The sequence below is a fragment of the Saimiri boliviensis genome, chromosome 10 (assembly GCF_048565385.1).
Source record: "Saimiri boliviensis isolate mSaiBol1 chromosome 10, mSaiBol1.pri, whole genome shotgun sequence".
Lineage (NCBI taxonomy): Eukaryota > Metazoa > Chordata > Mammalia > Primates > Cebidae > Saimiri > Saimiri boliviensis.
In genome coordinates, this window is record NC_133458.1 from 71,929,961 (window position 1) to 71,951,118 (window position 21,158).

General features: G+C 40.1%; 1 protein-coding gene across 2 annotated transcripts in view; it reads right to left on the minus strand.

Moving 5' to 3' along the window:
* The window catches only part of SLC25A13 (solute carrier family 25 member 13), a 203,157-nt gene that overhangs the window by 56,121 nt on the left and 125,878 nt on the right, over positions 1 to 21,158 (minus strand). For both annotated transcript variants that reach the window (XM_010345554.3, XM_010345546.3), the window contains 5 exons: positions 20,898 to 20,982; positions 17,170 to 17,254; positions 16,519 to 16,677; positions 3,220 to 3,272; positions 1,798 to 1,878 (listed from right to left, as the gene is read on the minus strand). In XM_010345554.3, coding sequence (XP_010343856.1) covers positions 1,798 to 1,878; positions 3,220 to 3,272; positions 16,519 to 16,677; positions 17,170 to 17,254; positions 20,898 to 20,982 — 463 coding nt within the window. The remainder of the gene's footprint in view (positions 1 to 1,797; positions 1,879 to 3,219; positions 3,273 to 16,518; positions 16,678 to 17,169; positions 17,255 to 20,897; positions 20,983 to 21,158) is intronic.

The window sequence follows — 21,158 nt, forward strand, 5'->3', positions numbered from 1 at the left end:
AAAGTAATGACTGGGGGAAAAAAGGCAAGGGAGAAGACTTGAAAAGCTAAGGACCACTGTCTACCTCTTTGAGATGAATGATGGCAAACCTCATTTCACAGATATTTTAAGTAGCTGTAAAGCCCAAGTGGCTCCAATTTTAAGCCTGTGTTTAGATCAGGTTTGAAAAGGGCTACATCTCTTTACATAACAAGGCACCACTTTTGATGCCAACGTGCTTTGTGTTTGAAATGGGCAACCACATATGCAAAAACAAGACCACCTACAGATGGTACCTAGAAAATATGTGCCACAACCAATCTCTTTGACACCCAGAGGCATGTGCAGGCAAAATGCTTTCACTAAAAAGAAAATAAACTTCCAGGCATCATGCCATGATGATTGCCAACATCTTGAGTAGTATCGCATAATTTTACATTTTAATTCTTACAGAAATCTATAATCATACCTTTTCAGAAAGTTTAAAATGTAACTTAAAAAAAAAAAATCCCCACCTGACCTACCAAAAAGCCCTGCTATATCCTGGGCCCTGTAATAAACTGAAGGACTAGGCTAGACACAGCCTATGGATATACCTTTTCAAAAATTAGAAAATCTACTTACTCAAATGGAAACCGCAGAGTTGTTTTAAACGGAGAGTACTTATGGGGAAGAGCAACTTCTAAAATTCTCTTTGATTATTATTGTGTGCCCTTTTTATTTAGGACATTAAAGGCTCCTTTTTTCCATTCTGAATGCTCCTAAAGTTACAGAACAAGGGGATCCTGCCTGGCCATCTCCGACAGGTCAGTGATCAAACACAGAGTCTGGCAGTAGCCAAATTCCATCCATCGCTAAAGAATACCAGGAGCTAGGACTTCTGAGCTCCTGCTACATTTAAGGAACCATCATTCAATGTTAGATAGAACAATAACCCCTTTCCACACAAACATTTAATATTCTCAGGTGTTTGCCCAATGTCTAAACTCAAGGATCTTCAAGAAAAAAATTAAGAATACTACTTCCTGCCTAGAGTAAGCCAATTTAAAAAATGTGACCATCTTTTTTTATAAGAAATATGTTTAAATAAAAAAGATACCAATATTGTATTGCCTGAGTGATCAAAGCCTGGTATTTAACCAACCTTATCTTTAAATAGCACTAGTCTTTGTATAAGAATTTAATTTACCTAAAGTATTTACATTCACATGAACAAACCAGTACATGAGATAAAACGAGACACAATGTTTTGCTGAGCTTCAGAACAAGATGCAGGTTGTTCATCCATATAAGGAAACAATCATTCCAAGCGTTTTTGACAATGCAGAGCACACTCAGCCAGTTATTTCCCAGCATTGTTCTCCCAAAAGCAGTGGAAGCTTGAACAGTTGCTGCCACTCGTAAGGCAAAGCCAAGCAGAGAGCTATGGTTGCTGACTTCGAACTACAAATTTTAGTGCCTGACCCAGCAGAGGGTGCCATGAGGAAAGAATGTACTAAAAATTTACTTTAGAAAACGTTAGCAAAGATTTTTGAAAGGCCAAACACTTCTGCCATAAATGACTTCTATTGCAGAACAAACCACAAGCAATGATGAATTTAACAGGCATGATTTAACAGGCAGTAAGATCAGAAACATTTACCCTTCCACTTCTGGAATGGTTCGCCTGTCTAGGAAAAGCCGAGGTGCCCTAGTAGACTCTGCCCTTGTGCAGGATCTGTGGTTAAACAGAAGCCTTAGTCCACACCTGTTGACCATGGCAGTGATACATATGTGAAACAAGTCTTTTCAGCATAGAGATCTGCAAAAGGTACTTACGCAGCCTCCAGCAAGAATTTCTGCTGCAAGTGGGACCGAACCATCTTTGTGCATAAATTTATCCCTCACAAAATCATTCACCTTGAAGAAAAATATTTATAGAAGCTGATGAAAAATATAAAGAAAGTCATTAAACACTTATAAATATGCATCTGTCAATATATGCTAGTCTTTTCTATCAGTCTATTGGCATAATCATAAACTGCGCAAAATAAAAGATCTTAAAATAGCTTGAGAAGTACTCTTAATAGCATAATACGGTTTTAAAAAATGAAAAATGTACATACATCATTGATGTTTCCGGAGAAAAAATTAAAAGACAAATGGCTTAGAAGCCAAAAATATGTTCCACAATTACAATACCTTAAGAAGGGAGACATACTGACAATAGTGACAAAACAAAAACATGTATGTTACAACCTGTTTTATAAGCCTTGATTAAAAATCACTTTCAAGTCTTTTAACAAGAATTAATCTAAAATAATACTCATCATGGAGATAAATTTGGCTGAGCAGATTTTTTCAGCTTAGAAGAAATTCAGTATCTAAAAATTCCTCAAGATTATCAAAGAACATAAATTACATTAATTAATTAATATAATATATTCTTATAATGGCATATCCTAGTAGAAATTTTAAGAAACAGTCCTATCTTCTTGGCAGACATGTGCCAGAGAAGATTAGCTATCCCAAGGTCACATAATAAAATGGTAAAATAAGAATTTCAAGCTCCAAAGCTACACAGCCCAATCTAAAGCTAGAGTTTTACTTTCTGGGGTTTTATGGCCTTACTGATGCAAATATTTGTATATTCCACAAACACTTAAGCTGAATATCAACCATCTGTCAAATGTAAGCCAAGCACTGGGCAAATAATCTGATGAAGGATCAACTAGAACCCAGATCCCTCAACATTTGGTTTTATAGAACACACCATAACCATGAATCCTACAGAACAGCAGATATAATAGAAAGACATGCTCTGGAGTCAGACAGGTTTGACTTTAAATTCTAGTTCTCCCACTCATGATTTGCATGAACACAGGTAGGCTACTTAAGCCCAATAGGCCTCACTATCCTTATCTGTAAACTGTGGATCATGCTTTGCTTGAGGTTAAACCAGTAAGAGGTAATATATGTCATGTGCCTACTATGGTAGCTACTGAAGGGAACTTAGCTGCTGCTGCTGTGATGATAACAAATGATAGCAGCAACCACCAAAAGTTTTCAGGTTTATTGTCACATTTTTGGAGGTTCAATGTTAAACGGAGAATAATGAAAAACTGTGTGGTGAGTTCCCCTGCTTTCAAATTAGCTAGCACCTCTGAGCAAACAAACCTGCTCTTTTCTATAAGAATACCTGCTAGATTCTTGAGTATGTGCAAAATCCCTTAATAAGAAGCACCAACTCAAAAGACTTACTGTAAGTTTTATGGCCTTCTCTGGGGCAACTCCCAATAACTGCGGCAACAGACCTAAAAATCAACAAAAAGTAGAAGTATATTAAATAAATTAACATTAACTAAACAAATCAACAGTTCTACAGAGGGGATCACCACTTAAAAACTACTTAATCTCTGCTGCAATTTTCTGCTATTACCCTTAATGAGAATATTTGAAATGGAATGTTTAAGTACTAACTTCTAACAGCCGCATCAGGCCGAAGTACATTCCATCTCACATTCTGGATCGTTTGCACATTGGGTAAATCAACAGTATTAGTGATATAGGATATCTCATTATTCCCCCAAAGTCTGCTCTTTCCCTTCTGCCTTCTGAATCAGTGGATCACTTGATTTTCTAAATCAAGAACCACTTTTGGGGAAAGCAGTTAAAACACTTAGTGGAGCTACATATCTGAACTAAAAAAGTCATCATTTTCATTTGTTTTTCCTAAGGCAAAAATATTTTTTTTTAAATCACAATTGTTTTTTCTTGGAAATACACACTAAGCTAACCATGATGGTAGGAGCTTGTCGTACCCTGTGTCAAACACTGAGAGAGGTTCGTGGTGCTATTCTTCATTGGGAGTACAATTTTCTAATTTATCTATGTAAGAATGTCTACTTGCAGCCTCTGCTGAGGGGCCAGCCCTGCCCACATTCTCTTCCTAAAGGAGCAGCCTGAGAGGTCACTAGCTTGAATGCCATGTGTATCCAACCTATAGGTATGTTTTATGGAGTAATAAAAAGTTTCAAACATAATCTGACCTCCTTGTAAAAAAGATCAATGAGGCCAGGCACAGTGGCTCATGCCTGTAATCCCAGCACTTTGGGAGGCCGAGGCAGGTGGATCACCTGAGGTCGGGAGTTTCAGACCAGCCTGACCAACATGGTGAAACCCCATCTCTACTAAAAATTATAAAAATTAGCCCAGCATGGTGGTAGGTGCCTATAGTCCCAGCTACTCAGGAGGCTGAGACAGGAGAATTGCTTGAACCAGGTGGGTGGAGGATGCAGTAAGCTGAGATTGTGCCACTACAGTGGCAATGGAGCAAGACTCTACCTCAAAAAAAAAAAAAAAAAAAAAAAATCAATGAACTGACAGACCTAACAGTCAGTTCATAGGTTCATTTCTGACCTAGCTGACCCTGGGCCTTTTTCTGACATCCCAGCCATCTGCTCTATTGCATGAGCCTCCATCCTTCAGAGAGAAACCATGCAAGGCGGTGCCCACCCTGCCCTGATGCCCGCACCTCAATGAGGACAATTGCCATTTTCCATGTTATTGCTCTATTGATATCCTTGCAATTAAGAAATTTTTTTCTTTGCTCATAGCCTTATAAAGGGGGAAAACTAAATAGATGAAGGCAGCTTCATGTTTTAGGAAAAATAGGAGAAAGCCCATTTCATTGTAGAACTAAACAAGGATAAGAATGGTTATGCTTGCCGGGCACGGTGGCTCAAGCCTGTAATCCCAGCACTTTGGGAGGCCGAGGCAGGTGGATCACGAGGTCAAGAGATCGAGACCATCCTGGTCAACATGGTGAAACCCCATCTCTACTAAAAATACAAAAAAATTAGCTGGGCATGGTGGCATGTGCCTGTAATCCCAGCTACTCAGGAGGCTGAGGCAGGAGAATCGCCTGAACCCAGGAGGCGGAGGTTGCGGTGAGCCGAGATCGCGCCATTGCACTCCAGCCTGGGTTACAAGACTGAAACTCCGTCAAAAAAAAAAAAAAAAAAAAAAGAATGGTTATGCTAATGAAAATTTTCCTTAAAAGTACATCATGTTTATTACATGCCAGGTACCATTTAAAAAACTTTATTAACTCATTTAATCCTCATAACCACTCTACAGAGAGGGAACCAAGGCATAGAGAGATAAAGTAATTTGTTCCAAGTTACTGAGCTGGTAAGTAGTGAGCCTTAGCCATCTTACTCAAAAAGTCTATACCTTTACACACCACTCAACTCTATGTGTTAATACGCAACCGTGTATCTGCATCTCACACCCAGCTGCTTTTGTTCACTTATATAACCTACCTGGATCCTATCAGCATTTGAGTTTGGAACCTTTCTTTTTTTTTATTTTTTATTTTTTATTTGTAACAAAGTGACAAGGTCTCACTATGTTGCCCAGATCAGTCTCAAATTCCTGGCTTCAAGCAATCCTCCTGCCTAGGCCTTCCAAAGTGCTGGGATTACTAGGTGTGAGCCATCTCACCTGGCCTGAGTTTGCAGCCCTTTTCTAGGCAACCATATTACCTAAGCCTAATTCATCCCCAGGGCCACAACTGACTAGACAATGTGAAACACCTAAAAGATACGCAACTCAGGAATTCAGCCACCTGAGCCTGCTACCAAAAATGGAGCTGACCAATGAGGATGCCTTCCCCAGGAGGATGACTGACAGTCCCTAGAGATGAGGGGACAAGTTAGCACAGAGGTAACAAAATGCAAAGATGCCATGGGTGGAGCAAGGAAAGTAGCTAATTGGAAGCCACACATGTGCTAATATCACAAGGAAGCAGAAACCACGAATAAGCAAAGGAAGTGTGTTGGTGGACAGATGACAATGTGGAGCAAAAGGAATGGAGGCTTGAAAGAGAGAATGCACACAGCCCATGAAAGGCACACAGCAGGGAGAGCCAGTCCTGATCGCCTTCAGGTGATCCACTGAGGCCAGGCTCCAGTGCAGCTCCTGCTCTTGGATCCCTGAGATTTCTGTCTTCATTCCCTCTGTGTTAATGCTTATCAAAAGTTCCCCTAAGCTCTTGCTAGCTTGAGTGGGGCTGTGCTCTTTAGAATCTAAATGAGCTGAAGCAGCATATAAGAAAAAATGGGAATATGGAACACTTTGAGCAAAACAAGCACTCTTATCCAAAGCATGCATTCTCTCCTAAACTACACTCATGACACTCACTCACTGATCTTTCAATAAGATATCTATAATAAGAGAAAACTTGGTTATTACCTAATCAAAGTACAACATTAATTTCTACCAGTAATATGAGGGCATATGCCTGTTTAAACTACATCTTCACATTTGAAATTTCCATCTTACTCCCTATATTCAGGTCAAGTACCAAAATGTTTAGTTAAATATTTACTTGCTAGATGTATTTTTCTCATCATTAAATTGTAGCCCAAAACTGTGGAAGGGTTGAAAACAACTGTGATTTAAATGATGATCTCTTGTCTCTATAACTATCCTGTGACAGGCTTTTTAAATGACTGACAAAAAAAGCCCACAGAGCCAAATGACTATGGTGTTAGATACAATCACTTCAGCCAGCCTTTCAAACTACTGAGATTTATCTTTCTTGCCATAAATTTAGTAATGCATTGTGAACAGCAAAAAAAACAAAAGAGAAAACCCTGTATTTAAGACTACAAAGAAGGCAACAAATAGCTATTTGTTCAGCAAACATTTACCAAATCCTTCTCTGTGTGGCTAGTACTGGGAGGAACTGGGATGAACGCAGTAAGATTAGTGTCTCCCCTTAAGAAATTCAGAGTTTAGAAGGAAAGGGAACCTTAGTTGTCTTCACCTGCCAGATGGGGGGCAAACCACCTAACAACAGCATGTGCTGCATACCAGACCCCAGGGGCATCACAGAACTAGGAGAACCCAGTGGAGAGAACCAGTTCTTCTCCCTGCAGGAGGGAGAAAAACATCAAAGAAGAGGAGATATTTGCCCTGGAGCTTCAAGGGTGAGCAGAGGTTCCCTGGAGAGCAGAGACAATGAGCAGAATGGAGGGCAAGGGATTCAGACAGAGCAAACGGTTGGTGTGCAAAGGCACCAACATCTTAAGGCTATGGCATGGAGTCAGGGCATTGGAGGCTGTGCCTGGATCACAGAAGACCAGATAATAAATAACAATATTATTAACAGTAGTGATTGTCAGATCTCCATATGCAAGACTGGAGCCTGAAAGTCTTGCCTCGCTGATTTTCTCCCACCACCCCACCACCCACCCCTGCCTGCCTTCGCCATTGTCCCTGATCGCCCAGCTTCCCTGGACAAGTCCCTCACCCAACCCTGCCATCTTAACTGTTCTTATGATAATGTGAATACCTCTCACCCATCCTGATATCTTAAGTGCTCTTCTGCCTCACCCCCCGCCCCGCCACTGTAACTGAACTTGTGGTCATGTATACTCCTTGCCCCTACCTCCCACCACTGTAATTGATCTTACTCTGCAACACCCCTGTCCCCCCAAAAAACTACCCCAACCTATAAAGCCAATTCCCACCTTACCCCCTTTGCCCGTCCTTTCTCAGATTTGGCCTGCTTGCACCCAAGAGAGAAATAAAATGGCCTTGTTGCCCACACAAAGCCTGTTTGGAAGATCTCTTTATTAAATGCATTTAATATTCAGTAGTATTGGACAAGAATAACAGTGATAATGACAAGAGTCAATATTTGGAGGCATTTGCTACATCCACATACTATTCTGTGTGTTTTATGTGAATGAACACATTTAATCCACAGAACACTTTACTCAAAGACAGTGGCTTTTGTTTTATCCACAGCAACTGAAGAAGAAACTGAGGCTAACTTTGACGGAGCTGCCCGTGGTGGCTCAGCTGTTTGATGGGGGAGCAGGGTTCTGCCCAGGCTGTCCGGCTCCAGCCTATGCTCTTACCTGGTACACTGTACAACTTCTCTCCCAGGCCACACTAAGGAGCATGCACTGAATTCTGCAGATGCATGGGGTGGGTTTTGGGGCAAAATGTTCAAAAAGTAAAACATTCTAGAGGCAAGTGAAGGATAGTTTGCAAAAGCAGAGACATGAGGCAGTTAGAGAAATTAGGAGGTTAAAGTAATATCATCAGAGGTCCCGATTTTCATTATATTAAATGATTAACTTCAAGTTAGAGTAAAACAAAAGCACATCCATTCCTAAGACCTAGGCCAGATGCTGGCACTCAGGGAGTTGTTGATAAAAACCATTCTTGTGGTGACTACCCTGTCTGGTTAAACAGGAAGATGAAGGTAGCTATGGATTATAATCTGAGGCCCACTACAGATGTGGGCCTTGAAAACATGAGTCTTGGGTAAATGCTCTTTTTAAGAAGGTCATGATCTGTGAAACAATGAAAAGTCAAAGAGGTGGGAATTCCAATAACCTTCCTTATACCTTGACCTCAGAGGGAGGAGACGTAGCAACGTCCAGTAATGCCTAAAGCAGAGAGTCTAGGTGAGGCACTTCATTGCAACAACATTTAAGTATAAAGTACATATATATCTGACATCTGGGTAATTCAGCAGAAAAATTAGGTTGCTAATATAAGATGTTTCTGTTGGGTCCTGGAAATTCACTTTAACCATCTGAAACAGAGAATGGATGTGTGTGTTGTTTCTAACTTGTCAAAACAGCAGTCCATTTTCCAACTGCCTCAAATGAAATTTATTAGTGTGGTTAGTTTTCTAATCTTCTCCTTTTAGTTTAGCTCCATCAGCACATATGGCAATGCTTCCTTGGCAACTCGACTCTACCAGAAGGCCGCTAATGCTTGAAAAGATTTACAGGGCACAGTTTTAACATAGCATTTTGCCTTCAAATTTCATGGGTTGGAGATATAAATCACACTATCCCCTCTGAATCCAGTCCCTTGTGCAAACCAAGGAGCTGGAGGTATGGGGACCAAGCCCAGACCAGGAGCCTCTGACTTGAGCTTCATAGGACATCCCCAAAAGAGGTTTCTGGGACCACTGTGCTCAACTATAGGGCTAGCATGCTACTCTTAAGAATCTGTTAGAAATACAACTGGAGTTTCAGGGTTGGAAGGGATTATGAAAGAAACTCATTAATAATGCTGGCCTAGATTTAAACTAATTTTAGGCTATTTCCAATGGGCTGGCAGCAAAACGAACAGCTTGGGGCATGGGCTTTGGAGTTGGATGGACCTTGGCTAGAATCCTAGGTCTGTGCCTCTTTCACACTGAGTGATCTTGGGTAGTCATTCTTCAAATTCTAGGTTCCCATTAGTAATTAACACATCTATTGGTTTATTTTGGTAATTATATGAATAAGTATACAAAGAATCAGTCACTCTTTACCTCACATATTATGCATTCGAAAAGATATAATGCTTCTTTCTACCTATATTTTCAAGACATAGCCTAGATTTCTTTTGTTTGCAAGAGGCAATTCAGCCTGAATCATGTTCACGGTCCAGTATTAGGTAAGGAATATCATGCTATGCTCATGACATTACGCCTATCTTAGAACAGCTGTCCCTAAGCAGTGAGAGCACATGTGGTCTGAGAGTCCAGGGGCCCTGTATTCTTTGGGCAAGGTAAAGTAGTCGCATAGACAAAACGACATATTTCAACCATGTTTTTAAGCTAAAATGAAATATTTTAGTTAAAAACTAAAATGATCCTCAACCTCTCCTGACAAGCAACTTTTCACAACGTAATTTTTACCAGGTGACAAAAGAGCCAAATGATTAGGAACACGGGGTTGAGGGGGCTAGGATGCCAAGCTTCAATTTTGACTTTGCTATTTGTTAGCTGTGTAATTGTGGACAAGTTATCTAATCTCTTTGTATCTTAGTTCCTACATCTGTAGAATGGGAATAATCATGATACCATTTTCACAGGGTAGTCATGAAGATGGGATGAGTTAATACTCAAAATACCCTCAGATCAGTACCGAGCACAGAGAGTAAAGACTACAGAAACTGATTTTTGTTGGTGTTGTTGATCTTCAACATCACTATCACTTATTCCTCCTCCTTCTCCGTCATAGAAACTGGGATCCAGAGAGGCTAAGCAGCTTGTTTCAAGTCAGTAACTTGTGAGCGACTATGTTGTGGCACTCAGAGTTGGAATTCAGGCCTGCCAGGACTCTCCAGTCAGGGGTCTGTGCTCCTTAATTCTCTGAGGTATCCAGTTTCCTCTAACACACTGTTTATTCCAATGTCCTCCTCTGCCCTGGAAAGGCATTTCTTCCAGACTAGACTGTTCTGAAACTTTTCTCTGGGTCTCAGCTCTGGCTGGGCCAACACCCTACACTGACGGACCTTTTCACACAACGAAAGGATGGTGGCCATGTAGCAGGCATCCACATCATGCTTCCCTGTCTCTCCAGGTCATGAATATTAGACTCCTTAAAGCCCCAAAGGCACTGAATGTCAGAGACAAGCTGCAGGTTATAACCCAGTGAACCAGTGAGAGCAGGAATATACTGGGAAGGAGGCGCAGGGTCAGGAGCAGGCTGGAAGCCAGGCTGAGCAGCCACTGTAACCCAGAGTGGCCAGGGTGCCAAAGGACCATGCTGGGCAATGTTGGCAGGGCCACAGAGGTGGAGGGGCCACTACCAAGGAAGAAACTTGGTAACTAAGGCAGGAGTCACCATATCTGTCTCAGCACAGAACTGAGACAGGGGCCAGCCCAGCCCAGAGAAAGATAGTTGAAAGCATGTAACACAGGGTAGAAGGTATTCAAGTAAACTTTGGTAGGAAAAATTAATCCCGAAGACACCACTATTCCTATAGCCGAAGTCACAGCCAGCATACTGTTGTGTTATCTAGTTTCCACCTGGTAGCAACCCCTCCGATGTCAAATTCTTACCCTTCCGACCTCACTATTGAAACCAGAACACTTGCCCCCATCTTCCCTGAGAACCCACTTTGCTTTCAACATCAGATTAACCTTCATTCTGCAGCTATCAGCACTCTGTGTGCCCTGCCTTACAGCTTTTATTCCTGCTCTTGTTGCCATGCCCTTCTCTCTTCACTTGCTCAAGCATTCTTTCCTCCCTCCTCCTCCTCCCATTTGTCTGTCTGCTTTTGACTCATATTGCCCCTAGGCATGAGACATTTCCACCTTCCTAACTACACTATCCCCTTTCAAAGCCCTCATATCAACTCAGTTCTGCACAAGCTCTCTGGGCTGCTATCCCGAGGTGGCCGTACAGTGGAGCTGGGGAATTAGCGAGGAACAAAGACAGAAATGAAGATTTAAATGCCACTTTATCTAGGTTAAATGTTTTACACTCAAAATTTCAAGCACTGTTATCTTAGCTATGGCTCAGGATGCCTTTGGGAGACAAAGTGTTAAAACGTAAAATGAGTGATTATGATTATGGTCTAGAAAAAAATCAGTTCCTCAACTCCTCTATTCTGGGGCTTTCTAGAAGTGAACAGCATTGGGGAAAATGATCAGATACTCCTTCAGTTTTTCACCATAGTACATGAGAACTTTGAGGATCCTGGCTATCTTTTTTTCCATCTAAACTATTTCCCTCCTGCTGAGGTTTAATCTATCTCCCTTGTTTTAGTCTCAGCCACAGTTGCTGGTTATAAATTATCATTCTTGAGGTGTGGAGCTAATTCATTCATTAACCTTCTCTTCTCTAGGATATCTATACATTCGTCTTTTTGTCATCTTTTGCAGTCTTCTAAGGTCATCAATTGTTACTGTAGCACTACTAAGCCTCTAAGAAAGAATACTCTAACCCACCTTAGATCCTGTGGTCACCTTAGTCTCAGATTACAATGCCCTGTGCTCACTGCAGTTGGCTCACTATAGATTTCTGGAGACTGGATAACCCAACACATGATCTGTTTAAGTCTTAAGTCTTTTGCTCATTCTTATGTGGCTTCCTATAACCAAATACATGTCTTCTGATCTTTTTACAGCTTGGTACTCTAAATGAAAAGGTGCAGAAATTGGCCAAGAAAATAAGACTCCAACCTATCCATTTTGCAATCATTAAAAGTTCTGGTGGACATGGATGGACATGAGTGCAGTTCACAGATTAACTGTGGTTTGTTCCAAGATGCATGTGTTCTTAAGTAATGCAAAAACAGTCATGGAAATTTCAATCATTTTATTTGGTGCCAGAATTTTAAAGTTTATTTTTATCCACATGAATTATGCAATAAGGAAGAATCTCACTGTGAATCTAAAGAATTTGGATATTCCCTTTTATAGTACCATCAATGATAGGAGACCTGGCTTAAACTAGCTGCCTGCCAAAACTTAACTTCCCTCTCCAATAAAAAATACAAACCTATCAATAACTTCCTGAGATATCACTATAACATCCTCTAGATGTCACCTTGAGAACATTCCAGGATGGAAGATGACTGCTTTGCACTACACAGACAACTTGAAATAGAAATATTTACAACTCTGCAAGCTTGGATCAATGGGCTGATTAAAAAATGCTTTTTGCCAATTTCCTCAAAGGTTAAGCACTGCTCCAAATTAAGCTTAATTCATAAAATGATCTAATCACTCTTTCTGGAAGATTTTCTTTAGGGCTTCTCCCATCAACAGAAACAAAAATCTTCCTCTTAATAAGTATTTCTGATGGACCCTGATTTCTCTTTTTGTTTTTTTTTAATTGAGACAGAGTTTCACTATTATCTCCCAGGATGGAGTGCAGTGGCACAATCTTGGCTCACTGCAACCTCTGCCTCCTGGGTTCAAGCAATTCTCCTGCCACAGCCTGTAGCTGGGATTATAGGCGCCTGCCACCATGCGCAGCTAATTTTTGCAGTTTTAGTAGAGATGGGGTTTGGCCATGTTGGCCAGGCTGGTCTCGAACTCCTGACCTCAGGTGATCCGCCTGCCTCGGCCTCCCAAACTTCTGGGATTACAGGTGTGCCCTGATTTCTCTTAATACATTTTCTTTCCCCTAAGATTCTTCCAAAACATTTTGCAATGTCTAAGGCTGCTCATCTCATTACCTGAAGCATCTGAGGGAGAAGACTGCAATAAAGTTTAAAAGCAGAAATTAATTATTCCTGGAACATTAAGAGCATTTAATTATGGCGGATTACCCAATCGTTTCTCTTTAATATGCCAAATCTATAGCAGGCCAATGACTGATTCATTTGGTCATGCCGGTCATTCAAACCCAGTGAGCTGTCAGGTAATTCATTAAGGATTTCAAATACCTGAGCACATTAAATCACTCTGAAGACTGGGGAGGAAACAGAAAGAATTTTACAAGTGACTTCAGGAAGACCTGGATTATCTCAGGTGTGACTTCCCTTAATACAAGACAGACTTAGCCTGGGGGTTGGATTTTCAGAAATTACCAAAAAAAAAAAAAAAGACTAGATAAATTCCGCATTTTCTACGAAAAAAGTAGTTTGCATTGCAGAGAAGCTTTACAAGGCTAGACTTTTTCAGCAACTAAAATTTACACAAAAATAGGAGATAGGCTCCTGGAAATAAAGAAATGGTATTATACCAATACACGAAGAGCAGGAATTAACCAACTCACAATATTACCTCTCATGACTCTCTGAGGCACATTTCTGTTGAAGAGTACCGCTAGATATCCCTACAGCTTTGGTATCAGCCTCCTTGGGACTATGGGGCAGTGATTCAAATGTGCTCTCTGATAACTACCAAGCAACTTCTGCAACTGTGTTCTGATGCTGACAGCTGCCAGGGAGGCAAAGAATAAAACAATTTGCCATGGAGCACTACAAGAGTTTTTTAAAAATAACCTTCATTCTAGCTCCACAGGGAAGGGCTTTTAAATACAAAAACAGCTTCTGATGTTCTTGTTATAAGAAAAAGAGATATTTATTAGCCTTATATAATAAGATCACATGCTACAAAAATACCTTCGAGACCAGTTGCCAACTTTTTTACAAAGTATACACAAAGGTAATTTTAAAATAGGAGAGTGATCTTACAAATGCAACATTCCCAAATTGTCCCATTCAGAAAATATGAGCAATTACATGGGCTTTGATAGAGAAAAATTACATGTTAAGCAAAATTCTGGAATATTAAAAAATATGCTCAATATTGGAAAACATGTTTAGAAATTAAAGATGTACTCTGATACCTTCTCAAATATTGCTGGGTGAAAGCATTAACAGCAGCAATACTATATTTTCCTAATTTAAACTTAATAGTTATCCCCTGGAATAAAATAACTTTAAAATAAAATTACATTTTATGAGAAATGCACAAAGAATCACACATAGGTATTTCATAATTTGACTTTGTACACAAAGGTGATAATACTGAGTCTCAGAAATATGTCAAGTCTTCTTTACTTATGTTGTAATTTTTTAGATGAACAACAGTCATTTCCCATGAGTTACCTATATTATCATCTGATCTCGCTCTTCCCCAAAAAGCACTTAAAAATATGCAGTTATATATAATTATTAATTATTAATGATATACAAGAAACTAGAGAGAACTGATCCCTGGCCAATCAAGAATAGGAATAAGTCATTTCCATGGCAAAGTTATATATCATTATTATGTTTAACTTGAACTGTCAGTCATCTCTTTACTCTCAAGATGATCCAAATTACAGAATGGGACTAAACAAAAATTTTACAGTAAATCTTTTGTTTTAAAATTGTTTACTAGAAAAGATATCAGGAAGAAATGAACACAAGTTAACTCCTAGAACTAATCTTATATTCACACTCTACTTGTCATCCTGACAGACAGTTCTGTCTCTTGCCCTTAGGGTTGGGGCACCCAAAGATAAATGGCCATTTCTAAACCAGGAAAAGTGTGAAGAGCTGCCACTCGGGTGTTTACAGTGAGCCTCTGTCTGTATCTAATATGGTGACTTACTACTTCTTCCCTGAGACATTAAAAGCAGTCACTCCCATCTTACAGATATAAGAACTGAAAGGGCAAGAGTAGAAGCATCTTTTCAAAGCCCATATTAGCTCAGCACTCAGTACTCAGGCACACTTCTAGCTGCCAATAGTAGAAGCTGCAAAAGGGAAATACAGATATAACCAAAAACCAGACCTCCTAGATATGGTCAAAGATCATAAAAAAAAAAGGGACTCACAGTAAAAAACAAATCAACTTAAGCAAATTAAAGACACTCAGCAGTGTTGGGAAGGGTTTTTACAATTTGAAAGGCACCCTTGACATTTAATCTAATACCAAGAAAAGCTCATAAAAGTAGTTTATGAAGCAATGCTCAGATGTCTGTCCAGACTTGAGGCTCAGCGATTTCCCTCCCAAAAACCACCCATATGGACAGGTAAGGGGGTCAATTTTGCCTGACTCACTGCAAAGTAGGAACTGTGACATTAACCTTGTACTACTTGGAAGCCATTTCATTTGCAAAGTTGTTGTCATCAGTGAAGAAAAGTATTTCAAATGGAAGGCAGTGACCCTGAAAGGGTCATCATCAATCACCTGAGGTCAAAGACCTTCCAAAATTGTAAGAAGAGGCAGGGGATAAGAAAAAGAGGGCAGAGCAAAGATCAAAAGGCCTTTGATGGGGGCTATCTACCTACACAATAGGACCTGCAAAATGGAACTTCTCTGGGGTTTGAAACTTTCTGGCTTCTAAGATGAGAGGTTTCAAGAAAAGTTTATCTTTTTTGTTTTTTTAACTTGGGTGATTAATTTGAAGACTTGAGTCAGCAGATGGCAGAAGAGGCCCAGAGGCAAAGGTTTCCATGTCTGCCAGTTTCACTGTCCCCCTTGGTAGAGTACTAAATACTGTTTTTTTCTTCTAGAGAGAGCACCAGTAGAGGAGAGGAGGGAAGACTGCCAGCTTTGCAGTTGCCAAATTATAAAGCAGCTGAGCTTGAACTGCCTTGTGATACTGCATTTTAATTGATGCAGAAACACTTTTTCCTTCTTGTAGGAGGCAATCACTAAAAGAAGAGTCCAGCAGAAAAGCAGTCAGGGTCTGTGGGATCCTTTCCATCAGTAATGACATACTCTCTGCTACTACTTTCATTGCTTATTGAACCTTAGGTGGTTAAAGGAAAAGGTGGAGACAGAGGATTACCTGGCTAGCGTGTATGAATCAACTCCATTGGGTTGAGAGTCAGATGAAAGGGGGCAACTTTAAAATCAGAACAAAGCAGTAAAAGAGCTCTACTGAACCCTTGGTTACCTGCTTGACAGACTTTTTTATGGTATATTCCAGGAAAATCGTGAATCCTGAGTATGCTTTGTCCTGGCCCCAGGATGCCTTTCCCTATTAACTGGAGAGTAGAGTACTTCAAGGATACAAACAATATGACCCTTTCAAAAACTCACAGAAGATGCTTATAAAAATAATTTATTATTTTAAGAAATAAAACATACAACAGAGCAATAAAGTAAATTTCAGATTATAGGCTGTTTTGATTAGCTGCCCTAGATGCCTCCAACCTACTCCCATTAGCATGGATAACTGAGAATCTGCTGTATTTCCATTTTAATCCTGTCTCCCTAATTCGTGTCAGGTACTGAGATGACAAAACAAACCTTTGAGCATCATTTCACCTTACAGGTAGTGAGTGCTTGGCACTAACCTCTGTACAGTCCAAAGAAGCCTTCATAGCGTAGCACTTTCTTAAAACAGTCAAAGCTGTTTTTATACATGAGTTCTCCCACAAAAGAGCCAGTTGATCGTTGGTTCTGCATTCGAGTTTTTACAAGATCAATAGGATACACAGCAGTGGCTCCAACAGCTAAAATTAAACAATATCAATATCTCAGAAGGAAGTAACGTAGGTCAGAAGAAAGGAGAAGGTGGTTAAAGTCAAGGAAAAGATTGAGAAAAGAAATGTGTTTTGAATTTCAAATATGGATTTTAAAACAGTACTACCCTTCTTGTATCTTTAATAAACAATTGTGGATTTTCATTCAAGTATCCCCTAATAAAAGGATGTCACAGACATTTTAAATTAAGACACATTGCCACAGCCCAGCCTCATTACTAACCTGTCTTTGGAAGGCCTGGTCTGCAGATAAGAGAAAAATGCCACTTGTAAGTCCCTGATCACATGAAGGTTTGGGAAAAAGAGTTTCCTTTGCTCTTGCCCTAACTCATAGGTAGAGACTGATAACTGATATTGGGAAGACTAGAGAAGGCTTTGTCCTTTAACATTTCAAGATGGAAAATCAGAGAAAAGATAACAGAAATAAGAAAAGTGAAAATTTTGCTCTCATTCATGACTAACCTCCAGCAACAGAACCCAGACCAAACCTGTAGGCCGACTCTGCAACTTGTAAAAGAACTGGTCTAGCTGAATCACCAGAGGCCTTCTGCTTCGCATGCACAGGAATCAGAGAGCAGGAAAACGGGTGATAAAAAAGGAGATAAAACAAAAATGAGCATACATTAATTTTAAATGTTACTCACTGGGTGCTAAATCCATGATACAACTAAAATGTCAAAGAAAAAAGTAGGAATAGATTTCATAAGTTCTTATTAATAAAAACAGTTTAATGCTATTAATCTTTAAAATCAAATTTCAACATAATCAAAACCATCCTTTGCCAAAAATGATCTTATGAGCCTATTTTCAAATTCTCATCTTAAAAAAAAAAAAAAAAAAAAAAAAAAAAAGTACACTTGAAAACATCAATGAGGTCAGGCACGGTGGCTTACACCTATAATCCCAGCAGTTTGGGAGGCCAAGGTAGGTGGATCACTTTGAGCTTAGGAGTTCAAGACCAGCCTAAAACAAAGGCTAAAAGAGCATGGTAGGTAGATAGATATTTGTTATATGCTTCTCTACCTATTTAAGTGTTTGAAATATTTCCTGGTAATTTTTTAAGAAACAATTTTTAAGACTATGTGCAAAATGATGTCTTTTTTTTTTTTTTTTTTTTTTAAATTAAAAGTGCTTATAAAGGGCCAGGTGCAGTGGCTCATGCCTATGATCCCAGCACTTTGGGAGGCTGAGGCAGGCAGATCATGAGGTCAGGAAAGCGAGACCATCCTGGCTAACATGGTGAAACCCTGTCTCTACTAAAAATACAAAAAATTAGCTGGGTGTGGTGGCACATGCCTATAGTCCCAGCTACTTGGGAGGCTGAGGCAGGAGAATCACATGAACCCGGGAGGTGGAGTTTGCAGTTAACTGAGATCGCGCCACTGCACTCCAGCCTAGATGACAGAGCAAGACTCTGTCTCAAAAAAAAAAAGTGCTTGTAAGATGTTGTAAGATGTGTACATATATATGCATATAAAATTAATACTAACGTTCTGTCTCTCTACCACCCAGAAATACTCAAAATAGTTACAGTAGCTAAAATGTGGTGGCTGTATACAGTTGTTACTTTTTCTCTTTTTTTTGTCCAGCTTTTCTAAATTCATACTTCAGGTCAGCCAGTCACTGTTTTTCTGTTCTTTTGAACTATTATCCTTACAGGGTTTTTGATGCCAGAACATTTCAGAGTGCTGCACTTCTCTGTCTGCACAAATAAAACGGTAATTTTATGTCACACAGAGTTGTCAAATGAGGGTGACATATAGTCAGTGCTTAATAAATACCTGTTGAATGTATAAATACATTCAATAAAATTTGTTTTTCAGAAGTCATGATAATTAAAATCAGTGAACAATGAAAATAATCACCAACCCCAGCTATCAACCCACTGAATTTTAGTTGCTGTCAATGTAACGCAATTCTAATACAATGAGATCATTTGGAATCTCCTTCAAAGTCACTTATCTGAAAATAGCTTTACATAGAAATATGCCTCTTTAAGATACAAAACATTTCTTCTGCAAATTCTATGAGTTGTTTCCAACTCTAGCCCTATATAGATGGAAATCAATAGTACCTTCATTTTGACAGACACATTCAAAAGAGAAGCAATATTTTATTTACAGGGATATAAATATGCAATACTTAGAGATGTTCTGGCATCAAAATAATGAGTGAAATTAATCTGAAAATAAAAGGGGGAGGGGAGGAGGGACCTACCACTACAACTAATTCCTCTCCAAAAAGACAAATGAAATCCTAGACTTTTATTTAACTTTTCCAAAGCTAGAACTGTAACATGTTCTTGAAATAAGCCAAAACTCTACTCCTTCACCCCTCTGTCCAGAATAAATGCTACAAGTGCTGCACAGTGCTGGAAGAGGCAGCACTGTACCCACAGGTGGATGACCTCCCTTGCTTGAATTTGTTGGGCCCACTAGGGTTCATGCAGCAAAAAGCCTATTCCAGGTAAGGCCATTGTGAATTGCTCTAAACCTCTAAGCAGCAGCCAATCATTTCCTGCTGTAAATCTCATCAATCTAGTCTAACCCTTTCATGGCCAGTATCAACAAGCACCCATCATAAACTCTCAAAAGCTGCAAAGAGCATAAAGGAAAAATTGTGGGAAGCCGCTGCCAGCTGGAGAGTAAGAGGAATCTAAAAAAAAAAGTCTCTGCTTCTCTTAATCCCCAAATTTCTACAATAGCTGGTGGCATACAGACGAAGAGATAATCATCTCCTAAGCAGCGTTAAAAATCAAAGGGAAGGGAGAGCAGTGTTGCTTCCACCTCTGCACGTGATTATACAGTTCTTTCTCCCGCACTCAGAGAAATCGGCTTCCTCTTTTAACCAAGGCCAGCTGGTTTTCCAGAGGTGCTCGTTAGCATTTACTGAGTACACACCCACTACTTTGACTTACATGCTACACACAAAACTCACCGCTGCATTTGGGTGGGAAAGAGCTAAAAGGAAGGGGCCCTGGCTCAAGGCCTGATAGTCCTAAAAGAGTAGCCCGCATCAACCCATTGTGGTCACACTGGCGTCTCTGCACAAACACAGAGCTCCACGCCAGAAACTGTTAAGTCTCACAGGATTCAGAGATGGCTCTGTGTAAAAGGAGGTATTTTTCTAAAAACTACGCTCGCCTGTGAGTGGATTTATTTTACAAACACCATGTAAGCACAACACATGCTATGAAGGGTTTTCTTCTCTAATCCTGATCTACAGAAAGCTGGGCAAGAGTTAAAAAAGGAGGTCCCATGTCTTATGTTTTTGACTCCCACAACTTAAAGAGATTGGTTTCTGTTAACCAAAAAGTAAAATTTAGCATTCCTAAAATTGTTTCCACATAACTTATGAATCCTTTCACAGAGAAAATATGTCTGAAAGCCTTTAAACTATAACTCCAGACTAAACAAAATTATCTCATTTTGATATTCAGAAAAACGGAAGGCATGGCAGTTAGACGATGCGCTGATGAAGGGCTGCTTGCAGAGCAGAGCAAAGACAGCTTTCCTTTAGCAACGCGCAGCTGCTGACAGGCACAGTGACACCAACACGGGATTCCTTCCCTACATCTCTCAACATGAGACTTCAAGAAGGAAGGAGAAAGGACCTCCATGTTTATGGAGCGGGCTTCTGGTACAGTTAGGAAATCACCCCACCTTAGCAAAAAATCAGCAAATGCCAAATACCTGTTCATACACCATTTTGTTTTGTTTTGTTTTGGAGACAGAGCCTGTCGCCCAGGCTTGAGTGCAGTGGGACAATCTCGGCTCACTGCAACCTCCAATCCCTGGGTTCACGTGATTCTGCCTCAGCTTCCGGAGTAGCTAGGACTACAGGCGCCTGCCACCAGACCCAGCTTTTTTTTTTTTTTTTTTGTATTTTTAGTAGAGACAGGGTTTCACTATCTTGGCCAGGCTGGTCTTAAACTCCTGATCTCATGATCCACCTGCCTCGGCCTCCCAAAGTGCTGGGATTACAGGTGTGAGCCACTGTGCCCAGTCTCTCATCACAACATTTCTGAGCAATTTCTCCTCACAGCCTTTAAAATTTCTCTAGATTTTTGGCACAAAACAGAAAAACGGTTAAGTCAGATACCAATGCCACAAAGGCAACGGCAAGTGGAACGAGGTTGGGGCATCCTGCCAGGGAAACACTGAAATGCAAGTTTGCCCCTCTTTGCTCACCTGCCTCTGGGCCTCAGCCAAGTTAAAGGGCAGAGTTCCCTCTTCCAGAGGAGCAATCCGTTCAATGTCTGCTAAGGTCATACGTCTGTAGGGGAAAAATAAACATAAGCAACAAAAATACCAATTTATTACAATTTACATGATAGAATTTAAAAAATTTTTTTTTCATTTCCCATATTTCAGCATGACCTTCAATTTGGCTTCTTTTTCTCCTGAATGCTGCCCTCTTCCTACCCCCACTGCCTAACCTCCTTTTATTAA